At 54.6% G+C, this 17,644-nt stretch overlaps 1 protein-coding gene across 3 annotated transcripts; it reads right to left on the bottom strand.

The window, feature by feature from the left end:
* Window positions 1–253: 253 nt before the first annotated feature.
* Window positions 254–16,636, bottom strand: WRAP73 (WD repeat containing, antisense to TP73). Of its 3 annotated transcripts, XM_060284004.1 has the most exons (13): window positions 16,514–16,636; window positions 13,705–13,753; window positions 13,075–13,227; window positions 12,460–12,576; window positions 5,977–6,049; window positions 4,638–4,741; window positions 3,830–3,916; window positions 3,421–3,555; window positions 3,253–3,330; window positions 2,159–2,264; window positions 1,410–1,535; window positions 849–1,040; window positions 254–614 (listed from the first exon to the last, which is right to left on the bottom strand). In XM_060284004.1, exons 2-13 carry the CDS (start codon window positions 13,747–13,749, stop codon window positions 472–474), a joined length of 1,359 nt encoding a protein of 452 aa, XP_060139987.1. In that variant the 5' UTR covers window positions 13,750–13,753; window positions 16,514–16,636; the 3' UTR covers window positions 254–471. The 3 variants fall into 3 exon arrangements, with proteins under 3 accessions (XP_060139987.1, XP_030736594.2, XP_060139988.1); XM_030880734.2 differs by lacking the exon at window positions 13,705–13,753 and having other exon boundaries at window positions 16,514–16,635; XM_060284005.1 differs by lacking the exon at window positions 13,705–13,753 and having other exon boundaries at window positions 849–1,036; window positions 1,410–1,503; window positions 16,514–16,635.
* Between the last annotated feature and the right edge of the window lie 1,008 nt (window positions 16,637–17,644).

Here is a 17,644-nt window from a genome sequence, read left to right as displayed (position 1 = left end):
CCAGCCTCCCTTGGAGGTACAACCCCCCCCCCGGGTGCTCAGGGCTCCCCTCCTCTCTGGAACAGGCCCCATGGGACCCACAGGCCGCTCTCCAAAGCGTTCAGTGACAGAATGGAGGCTCCGAGCAGAGCGGGTCTTGTGTGAGGGGGACTGGCCGCTTGGGGCACAGTTTCCCTAAGACAGTGAACCCCAAACTTAAAACTGACCTAGAAAACTTTCCCGTGACCTAAACCTTTGAAGTAAGCAAGAGACATTTTATGAATTAGCAAATATTTATTTTAAGTAACAAAAATTAGTTTTATACCATACGTATTAACAAAAATGGCTTGCTATAGAAAAACAGAAGCAAAACGCTTCCTCCGGGCCACCCCAGTGGGAGACGCAGCACCAAGAAGCTCTGCTCCTTTCCCACGGCCAACACAAGCCAAGGTCTCCCACCTCGAGCCACGTGGGCCTGATCACGCACGGGTCCTACGTGTGGTCACCCCTCTGCCCGAAGGCTGTGCCGACCCCCTGCTCCGTCTCCAGGAAGCACAGGCAGAAGTGGTCCTTGCTGAGGAGGGCCAGGGAGTCCCCGCTCAGGTGCCAGCACACGGAGAGCACCTGGAAGTCACCTGGAGGAAGCCAGGAGGTTAGAGCAGGATAGAGCAGCGTTCCAGGGTGACCCAGCTGGAGCCCCAGAGTTCAGCGGGTGGGAAGGCTCCCCCTGGCCTGGGACGCTAAACGCCGCGGGCCCCAGTCTGGTGCGCACACCCAGCGGCCCTGAGGTTTCTGGGAAGGTGCCTCCTGAGAAGGGCTTTCACCTTCTGCTCGAGGCCGCGTTTGCTCGCGTCCCCGCTTGCGCTCACCTTCCCCGGGTACCTGCACCGACACGCAGCCCGCCGGCGACCACAGGTACACCTTGCCGGCCCCCGTGCAGATGGCCAGCCGGGCCTGCCGCGGGTCCCACTGGAAGCAGCGCACGGCGGACAGCTGCTCCAGCACTGCGAGCAGCCTCAGCTTCTGGATGTCCCAGATCCAGACGGCGGTGGGGACGCTGTCTAAGGAAGGAAGACGTGAACAGGCCCGCTTGAGTCCCCGTGCCGCTCACGCCTGAGGACGGATGCTGCCTGGGGTCTCAGTGCGGGGGGGCCCTCCCCGGGGCTGCCTGGCACACACGGGAGTCCTGTCGGCCTGAGCCCTGCTCCTTCCCAAAGAGGGACGTAGAGGGAGCAGAGGCCAGGGCCGGAGGCGCAGCGGCTGGGTGGCTGCTGCTCCGATGGGCCCAGTGACCCGAGACGCTTCTGCAGCAGGACAGGAGGAAGCACGTGCGGGAGACCCGCACCCCGACTCTCCTTTCAAGCCATTCGACTGCCCGGCCCCGAGGGAGCGGTGAGGGGACAGCACACACACGTGGACGGGCCACTGACCACTCCTCGTCGCCAGGAAGCAGTTGTCGGGACTGAAGGCCAGCGCCCCAATGCCGATCCTGGGGTTGGCTCTGTCGGCGGCAGGCTTCAGCGTCTGTAAGGAGACCGGCACCGAGGCAACCTCGTCTGGGCGTCAAAAGAGAGAGCACCCTGAGCCTCCCCGCGGGGCGAGGGCCTGCGGTCCTGCCCACAATCCCCTGCGGGGCGAGAAGCAAGCACAGGGCAGGGTCTTACGGAAAACAGGGCTCGGCGGGAACCTGGCCGCGGCGCACAAGGCCTGTCCTCGCGCCCTCCCCTGCGAGGCCGTGTTTCTGGAGCTGCGACGGGCCAGGCACCACTGCAGGGCCTGGTGGCCGTCCCAGTGGCTCCTCTGACGCCCTAATTACGCCATTTTACAGACGAGTAACGTCCCAGGTCCTCGACACAGCTGCGGTGTCTCCCTGAGCCCTTTGAGGGCCCTGCTCACCCAAGGAAGTCAGTGTTCATTAAAAAGTCGCCCTCAGAGGACCAGCCGTCAAATGAGGATTCCCAGGGCTTGTATTCAGTCAACAGAGCCAGTGGCCAGGCAGCCTGCTGGCTCACAGCTAAGAGAGACGCTGGGTACCAGGCATCGCAGGAAAGGAGAGGATTCGAAACAACAACAAGGAGCGTCTGGAATCTACCTGGATCCAGAGAACTCTTTTTTCCATAATAAAAGGAAAGGAAAGGGGAGGAAGAGAAAGGCCCCCACCCCGGGCCCAGCTGCTCACATTCGCTCTCCGTGGAGGACAGGGGTCCAGCCGCTGCTCTGGGCGGAGGGAAGGTCAGGCGGCCCAGCACCAGTGGCGGGCTCTTCTCGGCCTCCTTGTACACCACCTGGAAGACAGACGGCCCGGGCAGGATGTGCAGCCGCGGCCCCGCTCACCGCGCCCTCCTGGGCACTCTCCACGAGGTCTCACCCCCGGGCCAGCACTTCAGTGGGGACGGGTGACAGACGGGCCAGGAGCGAGGCGGCGTGCGTCACCGGAGGCCTGACGGAAAGGACGAGCGGCCCGACACCTTCAGACCGCACCGGCCGCGGGGTGGAAGGACCTCCGGCGAACCCTGTGAGGCCTGGGGCGGCGCCACCCGACCCGGCCGCCTTCCAGTCCTGTTCCTGCAGCTCCAGCAGGTCCTCCAGTCCCTGCCGGCGTCAGGGCTGCTTCTCTCCTCACCACTCACCCATCTTAGGTCCCTCACCAGCGGACAACTCACTAGGATGTCTGTCCCCCCCGAGGCGGGGTGTCTCTCCGGGTCCCTAAGGTCTCCAAGCACCCAGACCGGCGCCTGCTGAATAAGTGGATGCTTGTTCCCACCTCAGGGCCTTTGCACTCCTGTGCCTGTTCCTACTGCCGGAATTGCTCCCCCCCAAACCCTGCATCACCTCCTCCCCGTGTCTGCCCCAGGACCCCTTGGCAGGCAGCCTTCCTACCCACCCGGGGAAGACACCAGCCCTCCCAGCCCTGGCCCAGACTCCATGGGGCAAGGGTCTGCCTGCTCTTCTCCGACTGGCCCAGAGCACGGTGGGTGCAGATGCTTGGCGCCTGCAGGCAGGGGACCCTGTTCACAGCGCAGAGCAGGAGCTGGTCCCAGAGCGAGCCGCAGGGCTGGGGGCTGGGGAGGGGAAGGACACCACTTTGGACCCCCTGGGAACGTGGCAGGAGAAACAAAGGCCACTGGGCAAGTCTGACGATTGACATGTTACAGTATCAGAAGGTTATGGGGATGTAAGGACCGGTAGCGCCATAGGTAACAGAAAGTGAAAGAGCAGTTTTCCACCCCCTCCTCAAATGCTGTTCAAACAGAAACGTGCTTCCAGACTTACTATTTTGGGATTATTAATGGTCGCGGGATGCCCGAATTCTGTGATCATTTTCCACGTCACGTGGTTAAGAATCCGCACCTGTGGCGGGGGGCGGGGGGGGGTGGAAACCACGTGGTCAGAGCCGCTGGGGCACTGGCCGTGGGCTTCACCCCGAGGACGCCCTCCCACCTTTCCGTCGTAGCTCCCGACTGCCAGGAACTGACTGCTGGGGCTCCAGGCCACGGACTTGATGCCCAGGGACCACTCGTAAGCACAGAACGCAGACAGCAGCCGGCCGTCCAGGGAGTAGAGCAGGATCTTGTACTGCCGAGACATTGAAATCGTTACTGAACCCAGAGCGGAGGCAGTGAGACTCGGGGCGGGGACACTGCCCTCCCCGACGGCGGTGGGAAACGGGGACGTGGGACCACAACTAGGGGAGCCAAGCGGTAACACGGTGGGAGGGGGAACCGGGCGCTAACAAGCTCCTCGGCTCGACGTCTGAAAGACGCAGTTAATGCGCTCGGCGTTCGGAGGCCGTGAGAGAAATACTGGCGTCGGCGCTTAGAGCAGAAAGGGTCCCGAGGGGGCCGTCTACCTCCAGGCAGGAGTCCCAGGCGGCCAGCACGCAGCCGTTGGGGGCCCACTCGATCCCGGCCAGGTCCTGCGTGTCCGTGTCAAAGTGCTTGCCGAGGCGGGCGGGGGGAGATGAAATTGAAAACGTTTTCAACAGATACACGAACGTTTATTTTATAACTGATGTGTTAACACATTCAGTATTTAATATCCTCATCTAGACACCGACAGAAACGTGTACAGCCGTGTCCTCCTGCTGTGCCATCCGGCCTGAGCGCTGGGGAGGTTCCAGGCCGGGCACACGGGGCTGCGACGTGGCTCAGGCCTCCGTCCACCCCGCGCCTGTACCTGCTTCTTGCCTGGCTGAGTCTTGTGCCTTTAAGACCAGCCCAGGCAAGACCCTCCCAGGACATCCCTGCCCCGTCGAGGAGGCCTCTGTCTGGCGGCATCCGGAGGTCCTGCCCGGCCCTGTGCGTCTGTGTCCATGGCCTCCTGCCCCACGCAGGAACGTGCTCAGTGTTAAACTCCGGCTCACTCTTCCGCCTGATGCAGCCACACATATGCAAATACCACGGAACCAACAGGAAGGGAGGCGGCACCAACCTGGTGGCCTGTTAACTGTGAACACACCGCAAGCACGCGTCATCGCAACACATCCTACGAACGCCTGCCGGTGTGCGTGCCGCGTGGTTACAGGCAGCACCGGCCTTTGGGAATGTGGAATCACATCGCTCCATACCACGGAAGATGCCCTGGAACCTCAGACAATGCACTCCTCCCCTCCCCCACGCCCCAGGGTCACTCGGCTCCCAGGTGGGGACAAGTCTCACCCGCAGAAGCTGCCAGTCGCTGCAGACCAAGATGCTCACGTAGTCTTTGCAGTCCCGTCTCTCGGCCAGCGCCAGGTAGCGGCCGTCCCTGGTAAAGGTTATTCCTGCCGAGAAGAGTGAAAGGTCCCGGGATCGAGAAGCAGATTGCAGCAGTGGTTTTCAAGTTAGAACGAGAAAGAGAAAGCAGAGGTCTGAAGAGGGGGACGTGGCACACAGAGCCCGGCGTCTGTAGCAGGGAGTGTGTCTACAAAGGGCGGGGTCTCCACACCCTTGCTCAGACTTCTGACCTGCAGTGAACCTGCGAGAAATACACAGTGACCTGAGCCCCGATGAGCCCCAATCCATTACTGGGAAGTGTGGTGCCCTATGGAGTGTTGTGTTCTTAGGAAATTAACCGCAGGAAACTCAGCTGGTTCAGAGCAGGCTTGTCATGACATTTCCTATTTTTACTTTTGAATTTAAATTTGGAAGAAGTCAATTCAAGGTAAGAATCTGGCTGCAACCAGACTGTACTTTCTCGGTCCGTATTAGCGAACCGAGCCCGTGGCCACATTTCATACCTCATGGGTCAAAAGAACACCTAAATGACAGAGCTGTCATTTCCACCAAGAAGGGTGTGTGTCATCTGGAGAGACACTGATATTCAAACTATAAAAATAAAAAATAAGTGTACAATTGCACACCATTCACATGTGAGGTTCAAACTGCTGACGGCAAGAGAAAAAAATGGAAAAATCATTCAAACTATGTACTGCTTCTTTCTGTTTCTTAACTGAAATACCGCCATGTAACTTCAGGACTCAAGACAGTGGGGCACCCGACCGGCCCAGCTAAACCCGCGGGGGCGGGCTCCCCGCCGGCACAGAGGACACATGCCTCTGGCCCTCCTCGGTGATGTCCAGGTGGGACAGGTCGCCACTTCCCCACTCCAGGCCTCACAGAGTTAAGTCAATGGAGGATTCGGTTCAGAATCCGGTGTGTGAGGTGGGGGTGCGAGGCTGACATGAACTGGAGGGACCTGAGCACCCACTCAGGCAGCAGATGTAAAGGGTTTACGTGTAAGTCCTTCTTCTTTGACGTCCTAAAGGACAATATACCCTCCTTAGTCACTGACGTCGCGTACAGGAGAAGCCCTAGAGACACAGGTGGGAATGGTCACGGATGAAGTACTCACTAGGAGGTCGGGGGGGGGGGCGGGTACAGAGGAAAAACACTGGCTATGAGCTGACACACGGCCGAGGCAGCTCTTGCCTGTGTCTGAAATTTTCCCAGGTAAAAAGGTCCCCAAGCCCCGAACTACGACAGAGGAATGGCTTCTGAGTACCTCTGGCCGACTCACCCTGCTGACAAGCCTTAGGGTACTTGATGTAGGACACGGACTTTGTGCACAAGGACCAGACAGTTATCCGCAGCTGCCGGGGCAAAGGGAGGGAAAAGAGAAAGGAAACAGCATATATTTAGCATCTTTGGACAGTCCATTCCAAGTCTTACACCAGATCATCAGCGCCCAAGCGAGAGATTCCCGCAGCAGTTCCCGCGTCAGCGGTCCCGTGGTGTTTTCTGCCTGAAGGCGTGTCAAACTCACGTCTTACGATTGTTACATTTAAATTTTGTTTTGGCTGCGCCAGGCGGCTTGTGAGATCTTAGTTCCCTGACCAGGGATGGAACCCGGGCCACGGCAGTGAGAGCGCAGAGTCCTAACCACCACTGGACTGCCAGGGAAGTCCCATGTTTGTTAAATTTAACGCTCCTGCTCCTTGGTTTTCATTTTGTGACAATATTATCTGAGTGACACAAAGTTAAATGCAAGTTCATTGTAGTTCAAAGCACTGTCATCCTCCTTCTCGACCTCACTTATGTTGTATCACAGGCACGTCTGTACAGGAAACAGCAGCATGTAGAGGGTCCAGCACTGCAGGGGGTTCAGGTACCCACGGGGTCCTGGAAGGCATCCCCTGCGGATGAGGGTGGGGGATGCCGTAGTCACAGTTCTCACATAATAATAACCCTAAACACGCTGCTTAGAGAAACACGTCTAGGAGGGAGGCCACGCAGGACGCTCCTCAGTCCTCTGAAGCAGATGAAGGGCGAGCAGCTCTGCCTCACCGGGCAGCCCCAGGCTGGCAGGGACGGGAAGTGGCCCGACTCCGCGCATGGAGGCCTCTGCGGAAGATTTCTGGGGGACCCACCGTGGGCACATCGCGCAGGTAGCGACAGCTGCCCGGGCTGTTGCAAAACGGCAGGAAGCAGACATGTCAGTGAGGGACCGGCGAGTGCGCCAGGGATGGACGCCTAGGCTCGGGGAGCTGCGCTCGGGGTCGGTGGAGGGGGACGACCCAGAGCCTCCGCACTGTCACCCCGGCCCTGTGAGCAGGCAAGGCCCCCGCGCCCAGGCACGGGGAGGGCTGCTGGAGCCGCCCCAGACCCCCTCGGAGCCTCAACGTGAACAGTCACCCTTGACCGGAGTTTCCAAATGTTTGTTTCGGAAAAGCATGTCCACACCATTCCCATCGGCCGTCAGGGAAGGTAAATGGGTGCCCTGCCACCTCCAGCTCCCGCAGCCCCCAGGCCAGTGGACACGGACGAAGCTGTGTTTACCAGGCGTGGTTGTGAGGTAAGGAACACGGGCTGGAAAACTGCTTTCATCAAATAAGCATAGCTTTAAAAACTGTGGGACTTCACATGAAGTAAAACACAGGGCCCTGCGTTTCTGTACCAGTGTGATTCCTGCAAGCTAGGCCCTTTTTCTTTTTTAGCTTAGGAGGTTTAAAAAATGAATTAACTGCATTTTCTCCACATTGTCTCTTAGGAAAGAAAAGAATCTGATGGAAGAATCTGATGTCCTGAACTGCCTCTGTGAAAAGCTCACGCGGCATTTGGGGACACGAGGGATGCAGACAAGCTGCAGGGTTGGCAGCACTTCTGGGCTGTACTCAAGGTAAAGCGCTTGTCCATCTAAGGCAAAGGTACCAGGGCGTGCAGACGAGGCACGGCCCAGGAGCGAGGCTCACCCTGACGACAGGCTTGTTCCCTGTAAAACCTGCTCTCGGAGGCCAAGGAGGGTGGAAAGGCACACCATTCCCAGCCCAGCAGGTCTGGGTGTTAAATCCACCTGGACACGCACAGCCGGAGCCATCTGGCCTGGAACACCTGTCCTCCAGGTGAGCGAGGAGGGAAGGCCCAGGGCGCTCCTGACTGGGAGCCCCCCATCCCCTGCCCCATCCACACTTCTCTGTTAAAGGCAGAAAAGACACAAAGCACCTGAGCCTGATTTTTACCCGCCATCCCCCGTCAAAAGCCATCCCCCATCAAAAACAGTTAAAAGAAACGCAACTGTGTGTAACCTTAACAAATGCAGTGAGAAAGAGGCAGATAAATGCCCGCCTCCCCTCCGTGAGCTCGAGGAGGTGGCAGTACCACAGGAGGGGAGAGCGCAGGAGGAGAGGCCAGAGGTGGCCGAAGGGCAGGCTCCCGGAGGGCCGCCGACCAGGCCCGCTTCTGTGCTCACCCACACACCCTGCGGCGGGAAAGCGGAGGCCAGGGGGCCTTGACCTGGGATTTCAGGTCTGGTCCCACGGCATCACCGTCACCACCAAGGGTCCTTCCAAGGTGTCGGCCCTTCAGCAGGACCCCCCTCTGGGCTGGGCTGTGCTTTCAGGCGTTGCCACATTTAAGGGTGAACTGGAACGCTAATCTCGCCAGAGAACAGTCACTTTTGAGAAAGAGTTTCTTAGCTCATCTCCCTTCCCACAACACTTTCTAGCTGTCTTGACGTAAAAAATAAGTACATTTTTATTACTTGATCACTGCTGCCGGTGACCTGGAAAATGCCAGTACTTAAGCAAAAATACTTAAAATGATGTTTTCCAACTCAGAGATTGTTTGGAAAATTAACTCAAGAAACACAGCAGGGCTTCCCTGGTGGCGCAGTGGTTGAGAGTCCGCCTGCCGATGCAGGGGACGCGGGTTCGTGCCCTGGTCCGGGAAGATCCCACATGCCGCAGAGCGGCTGGGCCCGTGAGCCATGGCCGCTGAGCCTGCGCTTCCGGAGCCTGTGCTCCGCAATGGGAGAGACCACGACAGTGAGAGGCCCGCGTACCACAAAAAAAAAAAAAAAAAGGAACACAGCAAACTGACAGCAGCCCACCAAGTTCTTTATCAGTATGGATGTGCGTGGCTTCCCTCTCTTGTTAGAAGTGGGAATGCATTCAGAGGTCCAGTTCCTCCTGGTTTACACACGTACACCTGCGTGAACACCCTTGGCCCTTCCCCTGGACTGAAGCAGAGTCAAGAGCTGATACAACAAAATGGAAAACTTTGGAATAAATTCTATAAAGTATGTACAAGATCTATCCAATGAAAATCCCGCTTAGAAAAATAATTTAAAGACTTAAGAAAACGAAAAGTATCCTATGTTCATGGATCCAAAGACTCAGTACTGTTAAGATGGCCGCTACCCCCAACTGCTCTGCAGATTCAACGCAATCGCAACTTCAAAATTCTGGCATAATTTCTTTTTTTTTTAGAAATTGACTAATTTATTCCAAAATGGATACGGAAATACTAAAGACCCAGAATGGCCAAAACGACTTTGAAAAAGGACAAAACTGGAAAACACACTGATTTGGGTTTCCAGACCTACTATTAAGCTTTAGTGATCCGGAGCACGTGGTATTGGCACAAAGACAGACTAAGAGATCGATGTAACAACACAGAGTCCAGAAACAGCCCCGCATACCTACAGGCAACTGATTTCTGACAAAGGTGCAAAGGGGGGAAAGGACAGAAATTCAAGACGAATCCCACATCTGCACTTAGCAGCTGACGTCATAGAAACTCTAAAAGGAAACAGAAGAAACTCTGTGATCTTGGGCTGGGCAGGGATTTCTTTAGACACAAAGTGCACAAATGATAAAAGAAAAAACTGACCCATTAGACCCCGTCAAAATGAAAGACTGCTCTTTAAAAGAAACTGTTAACAAAATGAAAAAGCAAGCCAGAGACCAGGAGAGAATATTTACTAAACATGTATCTGACAAAGAACTTGTAACCAGAACCTTACAGCTCAACAAAAGGACAAACGGCCTAATAAAGAAACGGACGGATGATATGAACAGACAAGAGTTATAGGATGATGGGCACACAAAAGACGCTTAGTATTATCAGTCATATGGAAATCACCAAGAAAACCCACAATGAGACACCAGCACACATCAGACTGCCTAACAGAAGGGGCTGTGATGAGCAGCGTTGGTGAGACTATGGAACAAACTCCTGCACTGTTGGGGGGAAGGCTAAACGGCACAGCTACTGCGGAAAAGAGTCCGCGGTTTCTTAAGCTGTAAACATACACCTCCCGGCACCCCCCACTCCAGGTTTTTACCCGAGAGGAAGAAAAACCCGCGTCCGCAGACAGCCCTGTGAGGATATTCACGACAGCTCCATCGGCCAGTGGGTGATACACACAGAGGGTGGGGAATCCACACGGGGACACCACTCAGCTCCGAGAAACCGGAGCTGATGCCCACAGACGCGGACGGATTTCAAGAAGAGCACGAGGTCGAGTGATGGAAGCCAAACACAAAACTCTGCAAGCCACGTGGCCCCTCTCACATGCAATCTGAAGCGTAAACCAAGAGCGCCAGGAAGCAGGCCAGAGGTGGGCAGCAGGATGCCTGGAGGCCGGGAGGTGCCCGCTGGGTGGTGCAGGCGCGCTCCATGCCCCCCGGGGCGGCAGCTGCGTGTCCCAGCTCACGGTGCACACGCTGAAAGCGGGTGAACGTTGCTGTCCGTAAGTAGCTCCAACTGGCTTTACTGAGATAGAGGCAAAGGTTCTCCGGTCGGGGTTTGTGTCCTTAAGACAACCACAGGCCACTTACAACATACATACTAAAACTGAAGGATACGGAAAGGCTGAAAGTCAAAGGATGAAAAAGAGATACCCTGAAAGGCCCAACCCCGGAAGGATGGCGTTTGGCGCCATCATCTGACAAAACACACTGCAGAACAGAAGAAACTATGAGACGCGAAGAACCGTTTAGAATAATAAAAGGCTCAGTTCACCATGAAACCTGGAACAGCTCTAGTAACAGAGCCTCAAAAACACACGAGGAAACCTGGCAGAGCAGAGGCAGCGAGGAGGGCACAGCCCTGTTACACGTTAACATCCTGTAACACAGGAGGGAGACGGGCCGACGACGGCACAGAATGGAAAATCGGGACCGATCGCGTCGGTGTAAAGCAATTCAGTTCTCGAGACAGGTGGTAAAGACGGACTTCTTAACAAATCCTGTTGGGAACAGATAAAAATGGATACACTCCTGACACGACCACTATAAACTCCACGTGAACCTGAAATACATATTTAAATTAAGTGTGTGCGTGGGTGTGTATAAAATAAGATATGGAAACTCGACGTCACCAATACTTAGAGAAATGAAAATGCAAACCACAGTGCAGTACCACTGCAGTTCTACTGGACTGGCATCCATTTCACATCCTGATCAAACCGCATCTCCTACAACCAGGCGACCTCCCCTCCCCAAACGTCCGAGAGAGAACGCCTGGATACGGGCTGGAGCAGACGCCCACAGTCCATTCCCTGCCGCATGGACCGCAACAGCTCCAATGCCCAGCACCAGCAGGGTGGCTGCATAAACCATGGCATGACTTTCCCTACAAGGACTGAAAGAAGCAGTCAAACCCTCGACGTGGATGAATCTCAAACACGATATCGAGGGGGAAGAAAGAACCACAGCAGAACAGAGCATGAGTTCATTTAAGCAAACTTTAGACAAATGCACGCCACAGTGTACGCTGTCTGCACACACACGCGCACACACAGATAAGACCTTGAGGGAAGTAAGGATGTGCTTAATGCAAAATGCAGAGCGAGGAGCCCCGCGGGCTGAGGTGGGGCCCACAGACACCCTGCAGTCCTGAGTGCTCTGTTCTCAGGCCTCACGGCAGCGCGCAGGCTGCCTGTCAGTGAACCTTGTCCAAAGAGCACGGTTTCTCTTTCACACTGACAGGTGCCTGTCTGGGGGCTGGATTTGGGCCCGAAGAATTATAAGCATGAAGCCTTTTAAATGAGGCTATATGAACAGCTCAAGTTCTCTCCAACAGCCCTGTAAAATGTCAACGTGTGTAACGTGGAGAAACCAGGCCCCCTTCACTTGCTGTCTCCCTCCCAATGGCCTAAACTGGCAGACATCAAACTCAATATAATGACGAGATGTGTTCACACCACCCCAGCCTTCCCTGATCCCCTAATGTGACACGCTGACGAGATGTGTTCACACCACCCCACCCCTCCCTGATCCCCTAATGTGACACGCTGACGAGATGTGTTCACACCACCCCAGCCTTCCCTGATCCCCTAATGTGACACGCTGACGAGATGAGCTCACACCACCCGAGCTATCTCTGATTTACTGTCAGACTTCAAATGTTCTTCGCGCTCAGAGCTCCTGCCCAGGGCCCCATGTCCCAAGTAAGTCCAAGGCTTGAAGAGGAAATGAATGAAGAGGTTAGAAACACACAGATCAGATGTCTTGAGGGAAAGATGTAAATTTGTTCATCCTGAAGTTCATTTTCAATTGTTGAATCAAAGAACCTGTTTAAATCCTTAAAAATATAATTTAAGCTGTTCTTTTAAAAAAATCTTTTCTTTTCATTAAAACTGGGCAAAAAGATTATACAACAACACTCATGGGCTTATAATGCTCTGACCACTTACGACGTATACCCTTCCCCCCAAACCACCCACTCTAACGCTCCCAAGCAATTCAGGAGGAGGGGGCCTTCGGGGCGCCCCACTCACGTGGAATTCCGTCGTGTTGAGGATGTGGCGCCCATCGGGGCTCCAGCAGGAAGCCACCAGCCCTGCCGAGCCCTCGTCTATTTTGCAGTGCCACTCTGGCTGCTCCAAAGACCACACCTACAGTCACAAGAGAGAGACGGGTCAGTGCGCTCCGCAGGCTTGAAGCCAACCGGCCACGAGCTGCGCGGCGGCGAACACGGGCGAGCCCTCGGAACCTTCCAGCACGAAGGGCTGGGCCCGGGTTGCACCGCAGAGGTAAGGCGCGCTACTCGGTGACAGCGTGTTGTCGTGCTCCGAAGGGGGCACCCCTCTGCTGTCCCTGAGACCTCACTTAGTTAGGTGTGGGGTCTACAACAAGACACATCTCAGCGCTCCCACACAGGATGAGCGAGTTGCTGGGCTGCCCTCTGAACACTGCCTGTTACTGAGTTAACTTGGTTACAGATCAAGGACACTTAAGTGTCTTCTTATCTTAAACTATCTTAAACTATGAGCGAACTATTAACGGCCTTTGAGCTGTGCTGCCTCTTCTTCCAGACCGGCAGGGCACAGGACGAGGCCCTTCGCGGGGGCTACGCTCCGGGACGGGGGGCGTCCGAGCCTCGGGCCGCAAACCTGCACCAGCCCCCGCTTGTAGAGGGCACACAGGATGAAGAGCGAGTCGGCCGACCACTCGATGTGCTGGATCTGGTCCAGGCACGTGTACAGCTGGCAGATCTGGAGGGTGTTGGCATCCCGGACCACTAACCGGTACTGGACGCAGGAAGCCTGGAGAGGGAGGAGAGAGGCGGGTGGTGTGGGCTCTGCAGGAGGGTGCTCTCGGCGCGGCCCTCCAGCCAGGGGCTGCCTCCTTCTCTCCCTGCACACACACTTCCTGCCTAGATGGCCTCGTGCTCATCATGTGGACAGCCTGTTCTCAACAAAGAGGAGTTAATGGAAGATAAAACTGAAATGTACAAACCAGGTGCCCAAACTGTTGAATCCCCAGAGAAAGTATTATTTGCAAACTCTCTACTGGAGTCAGGTTCTACCTTCTTCACTGTGTGACTAACCCTGAAGCAGGAAACGGCACTGCGGAGAGGCCCATCTGTGAACAACCCAATCCTCTCTGCTTCCATCACCTGCAGACAAGCTGTAAGGAGTGAGCAGGGAGGTGCGGGGCTGCGGGGGAGAATGACCCCAGAGGCGCAGTTCCCTTCTGTTCAATGTCTGACTTGGAGCCTAAGCAACAGAAAGGCAACATACACGTTTGAAATTCTGCAGGTGTAAGGACGCTTCATAAATGCTCATTGACCTGTGATGAGAGAACAGAAAAGACATGTTGGTCTCTGCCCTCAGGTCCTGACACAGGGCTCCTGAATGAAACCTGTGCAATTTCCTGGGTGACAGGAGCGTCTTTTGTTCTAGAGCGGCAACTCTGGGTGGGCTCCTGGATGGGGCTGTCACCCGGAAGACCAAGCCAAGATTAGAAGCTTGGAAATTTCAGCCCCACCCCGCTTTCTCTTCGGCGAAAAGGACTAAAAATGGAGTTAATGATGGCTCAGGCCCATGAAGGCCCCGTACAATCCCAATAATACGGGGTTCGGAGCTTCCAGGGGGGTGAGCACAACCAGACACGGAGGGTGACGCACCCCAGATTCACAGGGACAGACGCTCCTGCACTCAGGGCCCCCCGGGCCTCACCCTGTGTACCTCTTCATCTGGCTGCTCATGCGTGTCCTTCACCATATCCTTTAATAAACTGGTAAACGTGTTTCTCTGAGTGCTGTGAGTCACTAGCAAATCAATGGAACCCAAAGAGGACATCATGGAACCTCTGACCTATAGCCAGTTGGTCAGACGCACAGGTGACAACCTGGACCCACAATTGGCGTCTGAAGGGGGAGGAAGCAGTCTTGTGGGACTGAGCCCTTAACCTGTTGGACCTGGCGCTCTCTCCAGGTAGACAGTGTCGGAATTGAGTCAAACTGTAGGACACCCAGCTGGCGTGGTGGACAACTCCTTGGTGTGGGGAAAAAACCCCACACGGTTGGTGACCAGATGTGTCAGAAGTGTTGAGTGTGGCAGTCGTGTGGGACTCATAGGAGGAAGGGCTGGGGGGGTTCTTACACACCCACATTAACTTATTCCTAATCCTGACTCTGAAAAGTTTAAGTGTTAATACAGGTTTCTTAAAGATACAGTTACTTTATGTCTATATTTGTTAATAATATCCAAATCCAAGCATATAATTTCTATGATTGAGTAAACGTACCTGCTAATAGGACAGTACCTCACAGTTCAAAAATCAAGAACTGACTTTTCAATGTTAATTGTTTCATTTTTGTATTTATCAAGGTCAAACTGGATTATTGGATTTTTGTTTTATAAACTCCCATTAAAAAAAAGCCACAAGAGGGACTTGCCTGGTGGGACAGTGGTTAAGAATCCGCCTGCCAATGCAGGGGACACGGGTTCGAGCCCTGGTCTGGGAAGATCCCACATGCCACAGAGCAACTAAGCCCGTGCGCCACAAATACTGAGCCTGCGCCACAAATACTGAGCCTGTGCTCTAGAGACCGCGAGCCACAACTACTGAAGCCCGTATGCCACAACTACTGAAGCCTGCACGCCTAGAGCCCGTGCACTGCAACAAAGAGTAGCCCCCGCTCGCTGCAACTAGAGAAAAGCCCGCACGCAGCAACGAAGACCCAACACAGACCAAAAAAAAAAGCCACATGAGTTTTGCATGGGAAAAGGAGAGTAGGGGAGGGATTGCAGATTAGAAATACTGTGTCCCATGCCTATCTTTTCATATTGTAGCTTTGAAATCTGTGATCAGTTACAATAAACTCCTTACAAAATGGAATGTTTGTAGCAACACTTGGAAAAACCTTATCAAATCTGTTGCAAGATATTAAAAATGGCAACATGGCCCTACTTTTTCCAGCACCTAGGATAGAGCTTTGAAGAACATGGTTCCAGTAACATTACTGTCTAGCGCTCACGATATTTAAATCAGAAAGATCTGATTATTTTGGTGTAAAACCCAAAAAAGTGCCAAAATTAAATGAGGAAATATAATCTCTCTTTATAATTCACTAGAATTTTCATAAATGACCAAAGGGGGGGGGAAACCCCTAACGTATGCGGGAGTATTTTGAATATACCAAGGTTTTTTGGGGTGCCACTTAAGCTAAAGACATTTTGTATTTTGGAGCTGAATGCCATATTATGTGATTTAGAATAAAACCTCCACAAAGAAGGCAAACGTGTACATCCATCCTCAAAGAACTAGATAAGGATGAAAGGAATGTTAACAAAACTCGAACTGAAAAAAGAATCAGAAAGCATCAGTTACTAATTAGTGAAACTGAGTACACTTTCTATAAAGCATAATTTTTCTTCTTCATGTCTTTCCAATGCCAATGGTCCCTCACCCACCACATGCCCTCACCCTAAGATTCTGAGGATATACACGGGTCACGCTGGTATATTTCAAAACTTAACTTTCATGTACAAGACAGCTCAGTGATGTCAGAAGCATTCTGCCACCCATGGAATCAGCAGCTCAAATCTCAGGAGTGCGGACAACTCTCTTTATCTGCGCATAGAATGCTATTATCTAAATTATTCATCTGGCATGTAGTAGAAACGGGTGAAGAGGGCTGGGAAAGGCGACAACAAGCAGCTGCACCACTGCACCAGTTTACAGCCAACTGGTAGACTATATACGTGCCTTTTGTGACAAACTAACAACAACGATCCGATATCTCCTGTGTCCTCAAATCTGTGAAAGCAGCATTGCTTTTACCTGCCTTTAACAGATGGAAACCCAGGTGCAGGCATCAGGCGGCTTCCTGGGTTCCCAGGCTGCAGCATCTTCCCAGGTCCCCTTCCCAGGGTCACCTGTCTGCAGCACCTGCCCGGAGCCCACACCTGCAGACCCTCGAGCTCCCTCCATCCAGGCCCAGCGGCCGCCCCGCTCTCCGCTCTCTGGATCCCCGCCTCCCGGTGAGGACAGGCGCCTCCCCGCTGAGGGCCCACCCTCGGCCCAGGCCCCGCGGCCGCTCACCAGATACTTGCCGTCCGGGGAGAACTTGCAGAGCAGGCTGGAGAGCTTGAACACCTCGGAGAAGTTCATGGCGGCCGCTGGACCCCACGACCGCGAAACCCAGCCCGCCGCAACCGCCCCTCCGCGACCGGAAGTGACGGAGGACGAGCGCCGCAGCCAGTCAGGGCTCCGGGCGGACGCGTGCATTGTGGGGCTTGTAGTTCGCCACCCGGCACCCCGCGCGCCGCCGCGCCTTAAAGGAGACGCGGCGTTTTGTCCCACCCGGGATTTCCGCCGGTGCTCGGGTGTGGGGAGGTCCCCTTCAGCTAGGGTTGTCAGATAAAATGCAGAAAGTGCACTTAAACTGAATTTCACGTAAACAACGAATCATTTTCTAGGATAAATATGTTCCCAAATACCACATGGCACGTATTTATGCTGAAAAACTACCCCCTTATCTGAAATTCAAATTTAACTGGCGTCCTGTGTGTCTGTGTATTTATATTCATATATTTATATTTAATGTAAAGACATATTTACATGTAAATGTATTCAAACATAAACGTGCTTGCGTATAGAATATATAATATAGCGCATAATACGTATATTATATTTTATACATGGAGTATGAATAAATATTCGTTTTTCTTTGTTTGTCTTTTGGCTAAATCCGGCAACTATGCCTGCAGCAAGGCCCTCACTTCACGCTCAGGAGCTGCTCTGATCCAGGAAGTAACGAATTTGACGCTTGCTCCGCACGGAGAGCGCGTGGATCGCGCGCACCCTCTTGTCCATCTCACGCGCGCACCTGTGCTCGGACCCGCGAGGAGGAGAAGGACACCCGGGTCCGGACCCGGGGCCCCGCCGCACCCGCCCTCCGCACGGACGGGAGCGAGCAGCTGCGTCGGCGCTGGCTCTGCCGACCTTGCCTGCCCCGTGAGGGCCTTGTCCCCTCGCCCACTAGGGACTCCGGGTCCTCTTCACCCAACATCAGCCTCCCCCCACACCCCCGCCAGGCCCTGCCGGCGCCTCTGCCGCCCCAAGATGACACGGACCCTGACACCCAACCCCGCCCCTGAGTTCTGAGAATCGAGACCCGGCCCGGGTCCTCCTCGCACCTCCGCGAGCCGGGCCCGCGTCTTCGCCCTGCGG

Source organism: Globicephala melas, chromosome 1, assembly GCF_963455315.2.
Source record: "Globicephala melas chromosome 1, mGloMel1.2, whole genome shotgun sequence".
Lineage (NCBI taxonomy): Eukaryota > Metazoa > Chordata > Mammalia > Artiodactyla > Delphinidae > Globicephala > Globicephala melas.
This window is presented reverse-complemented; position numbering and strand designations above follow the sequence as displayed.

What these genes read in the sequence shown, in the direction of transcription:
- WRAP73 (XM_030880734.2), bottom strand. Translation starts at nt 16,582, where the DNA reads ATGAACTTCTCCGAGGTGTTCAAGCTCTCCAGCCTGCTCTGCAAGTTC. An exon ending in TCAACACGACGGAATTCCAC is followed by an intron (nt 6,050 to 12,459) that starts GTGAGTGGGGCG and finishes TTGCCCCGGCAG; the next exon opens with CTGCGGATAACTGTCTGGTC. An exon ending in CCTGGGACTCCTGCCTGGAG is followed by an intron (nt 3,556 to 3,829) that starts GTAGACGGCCCC and finishes ATGTCTCGGCAG; the next exon opens with TACAAGATCCTGCTCTACTC.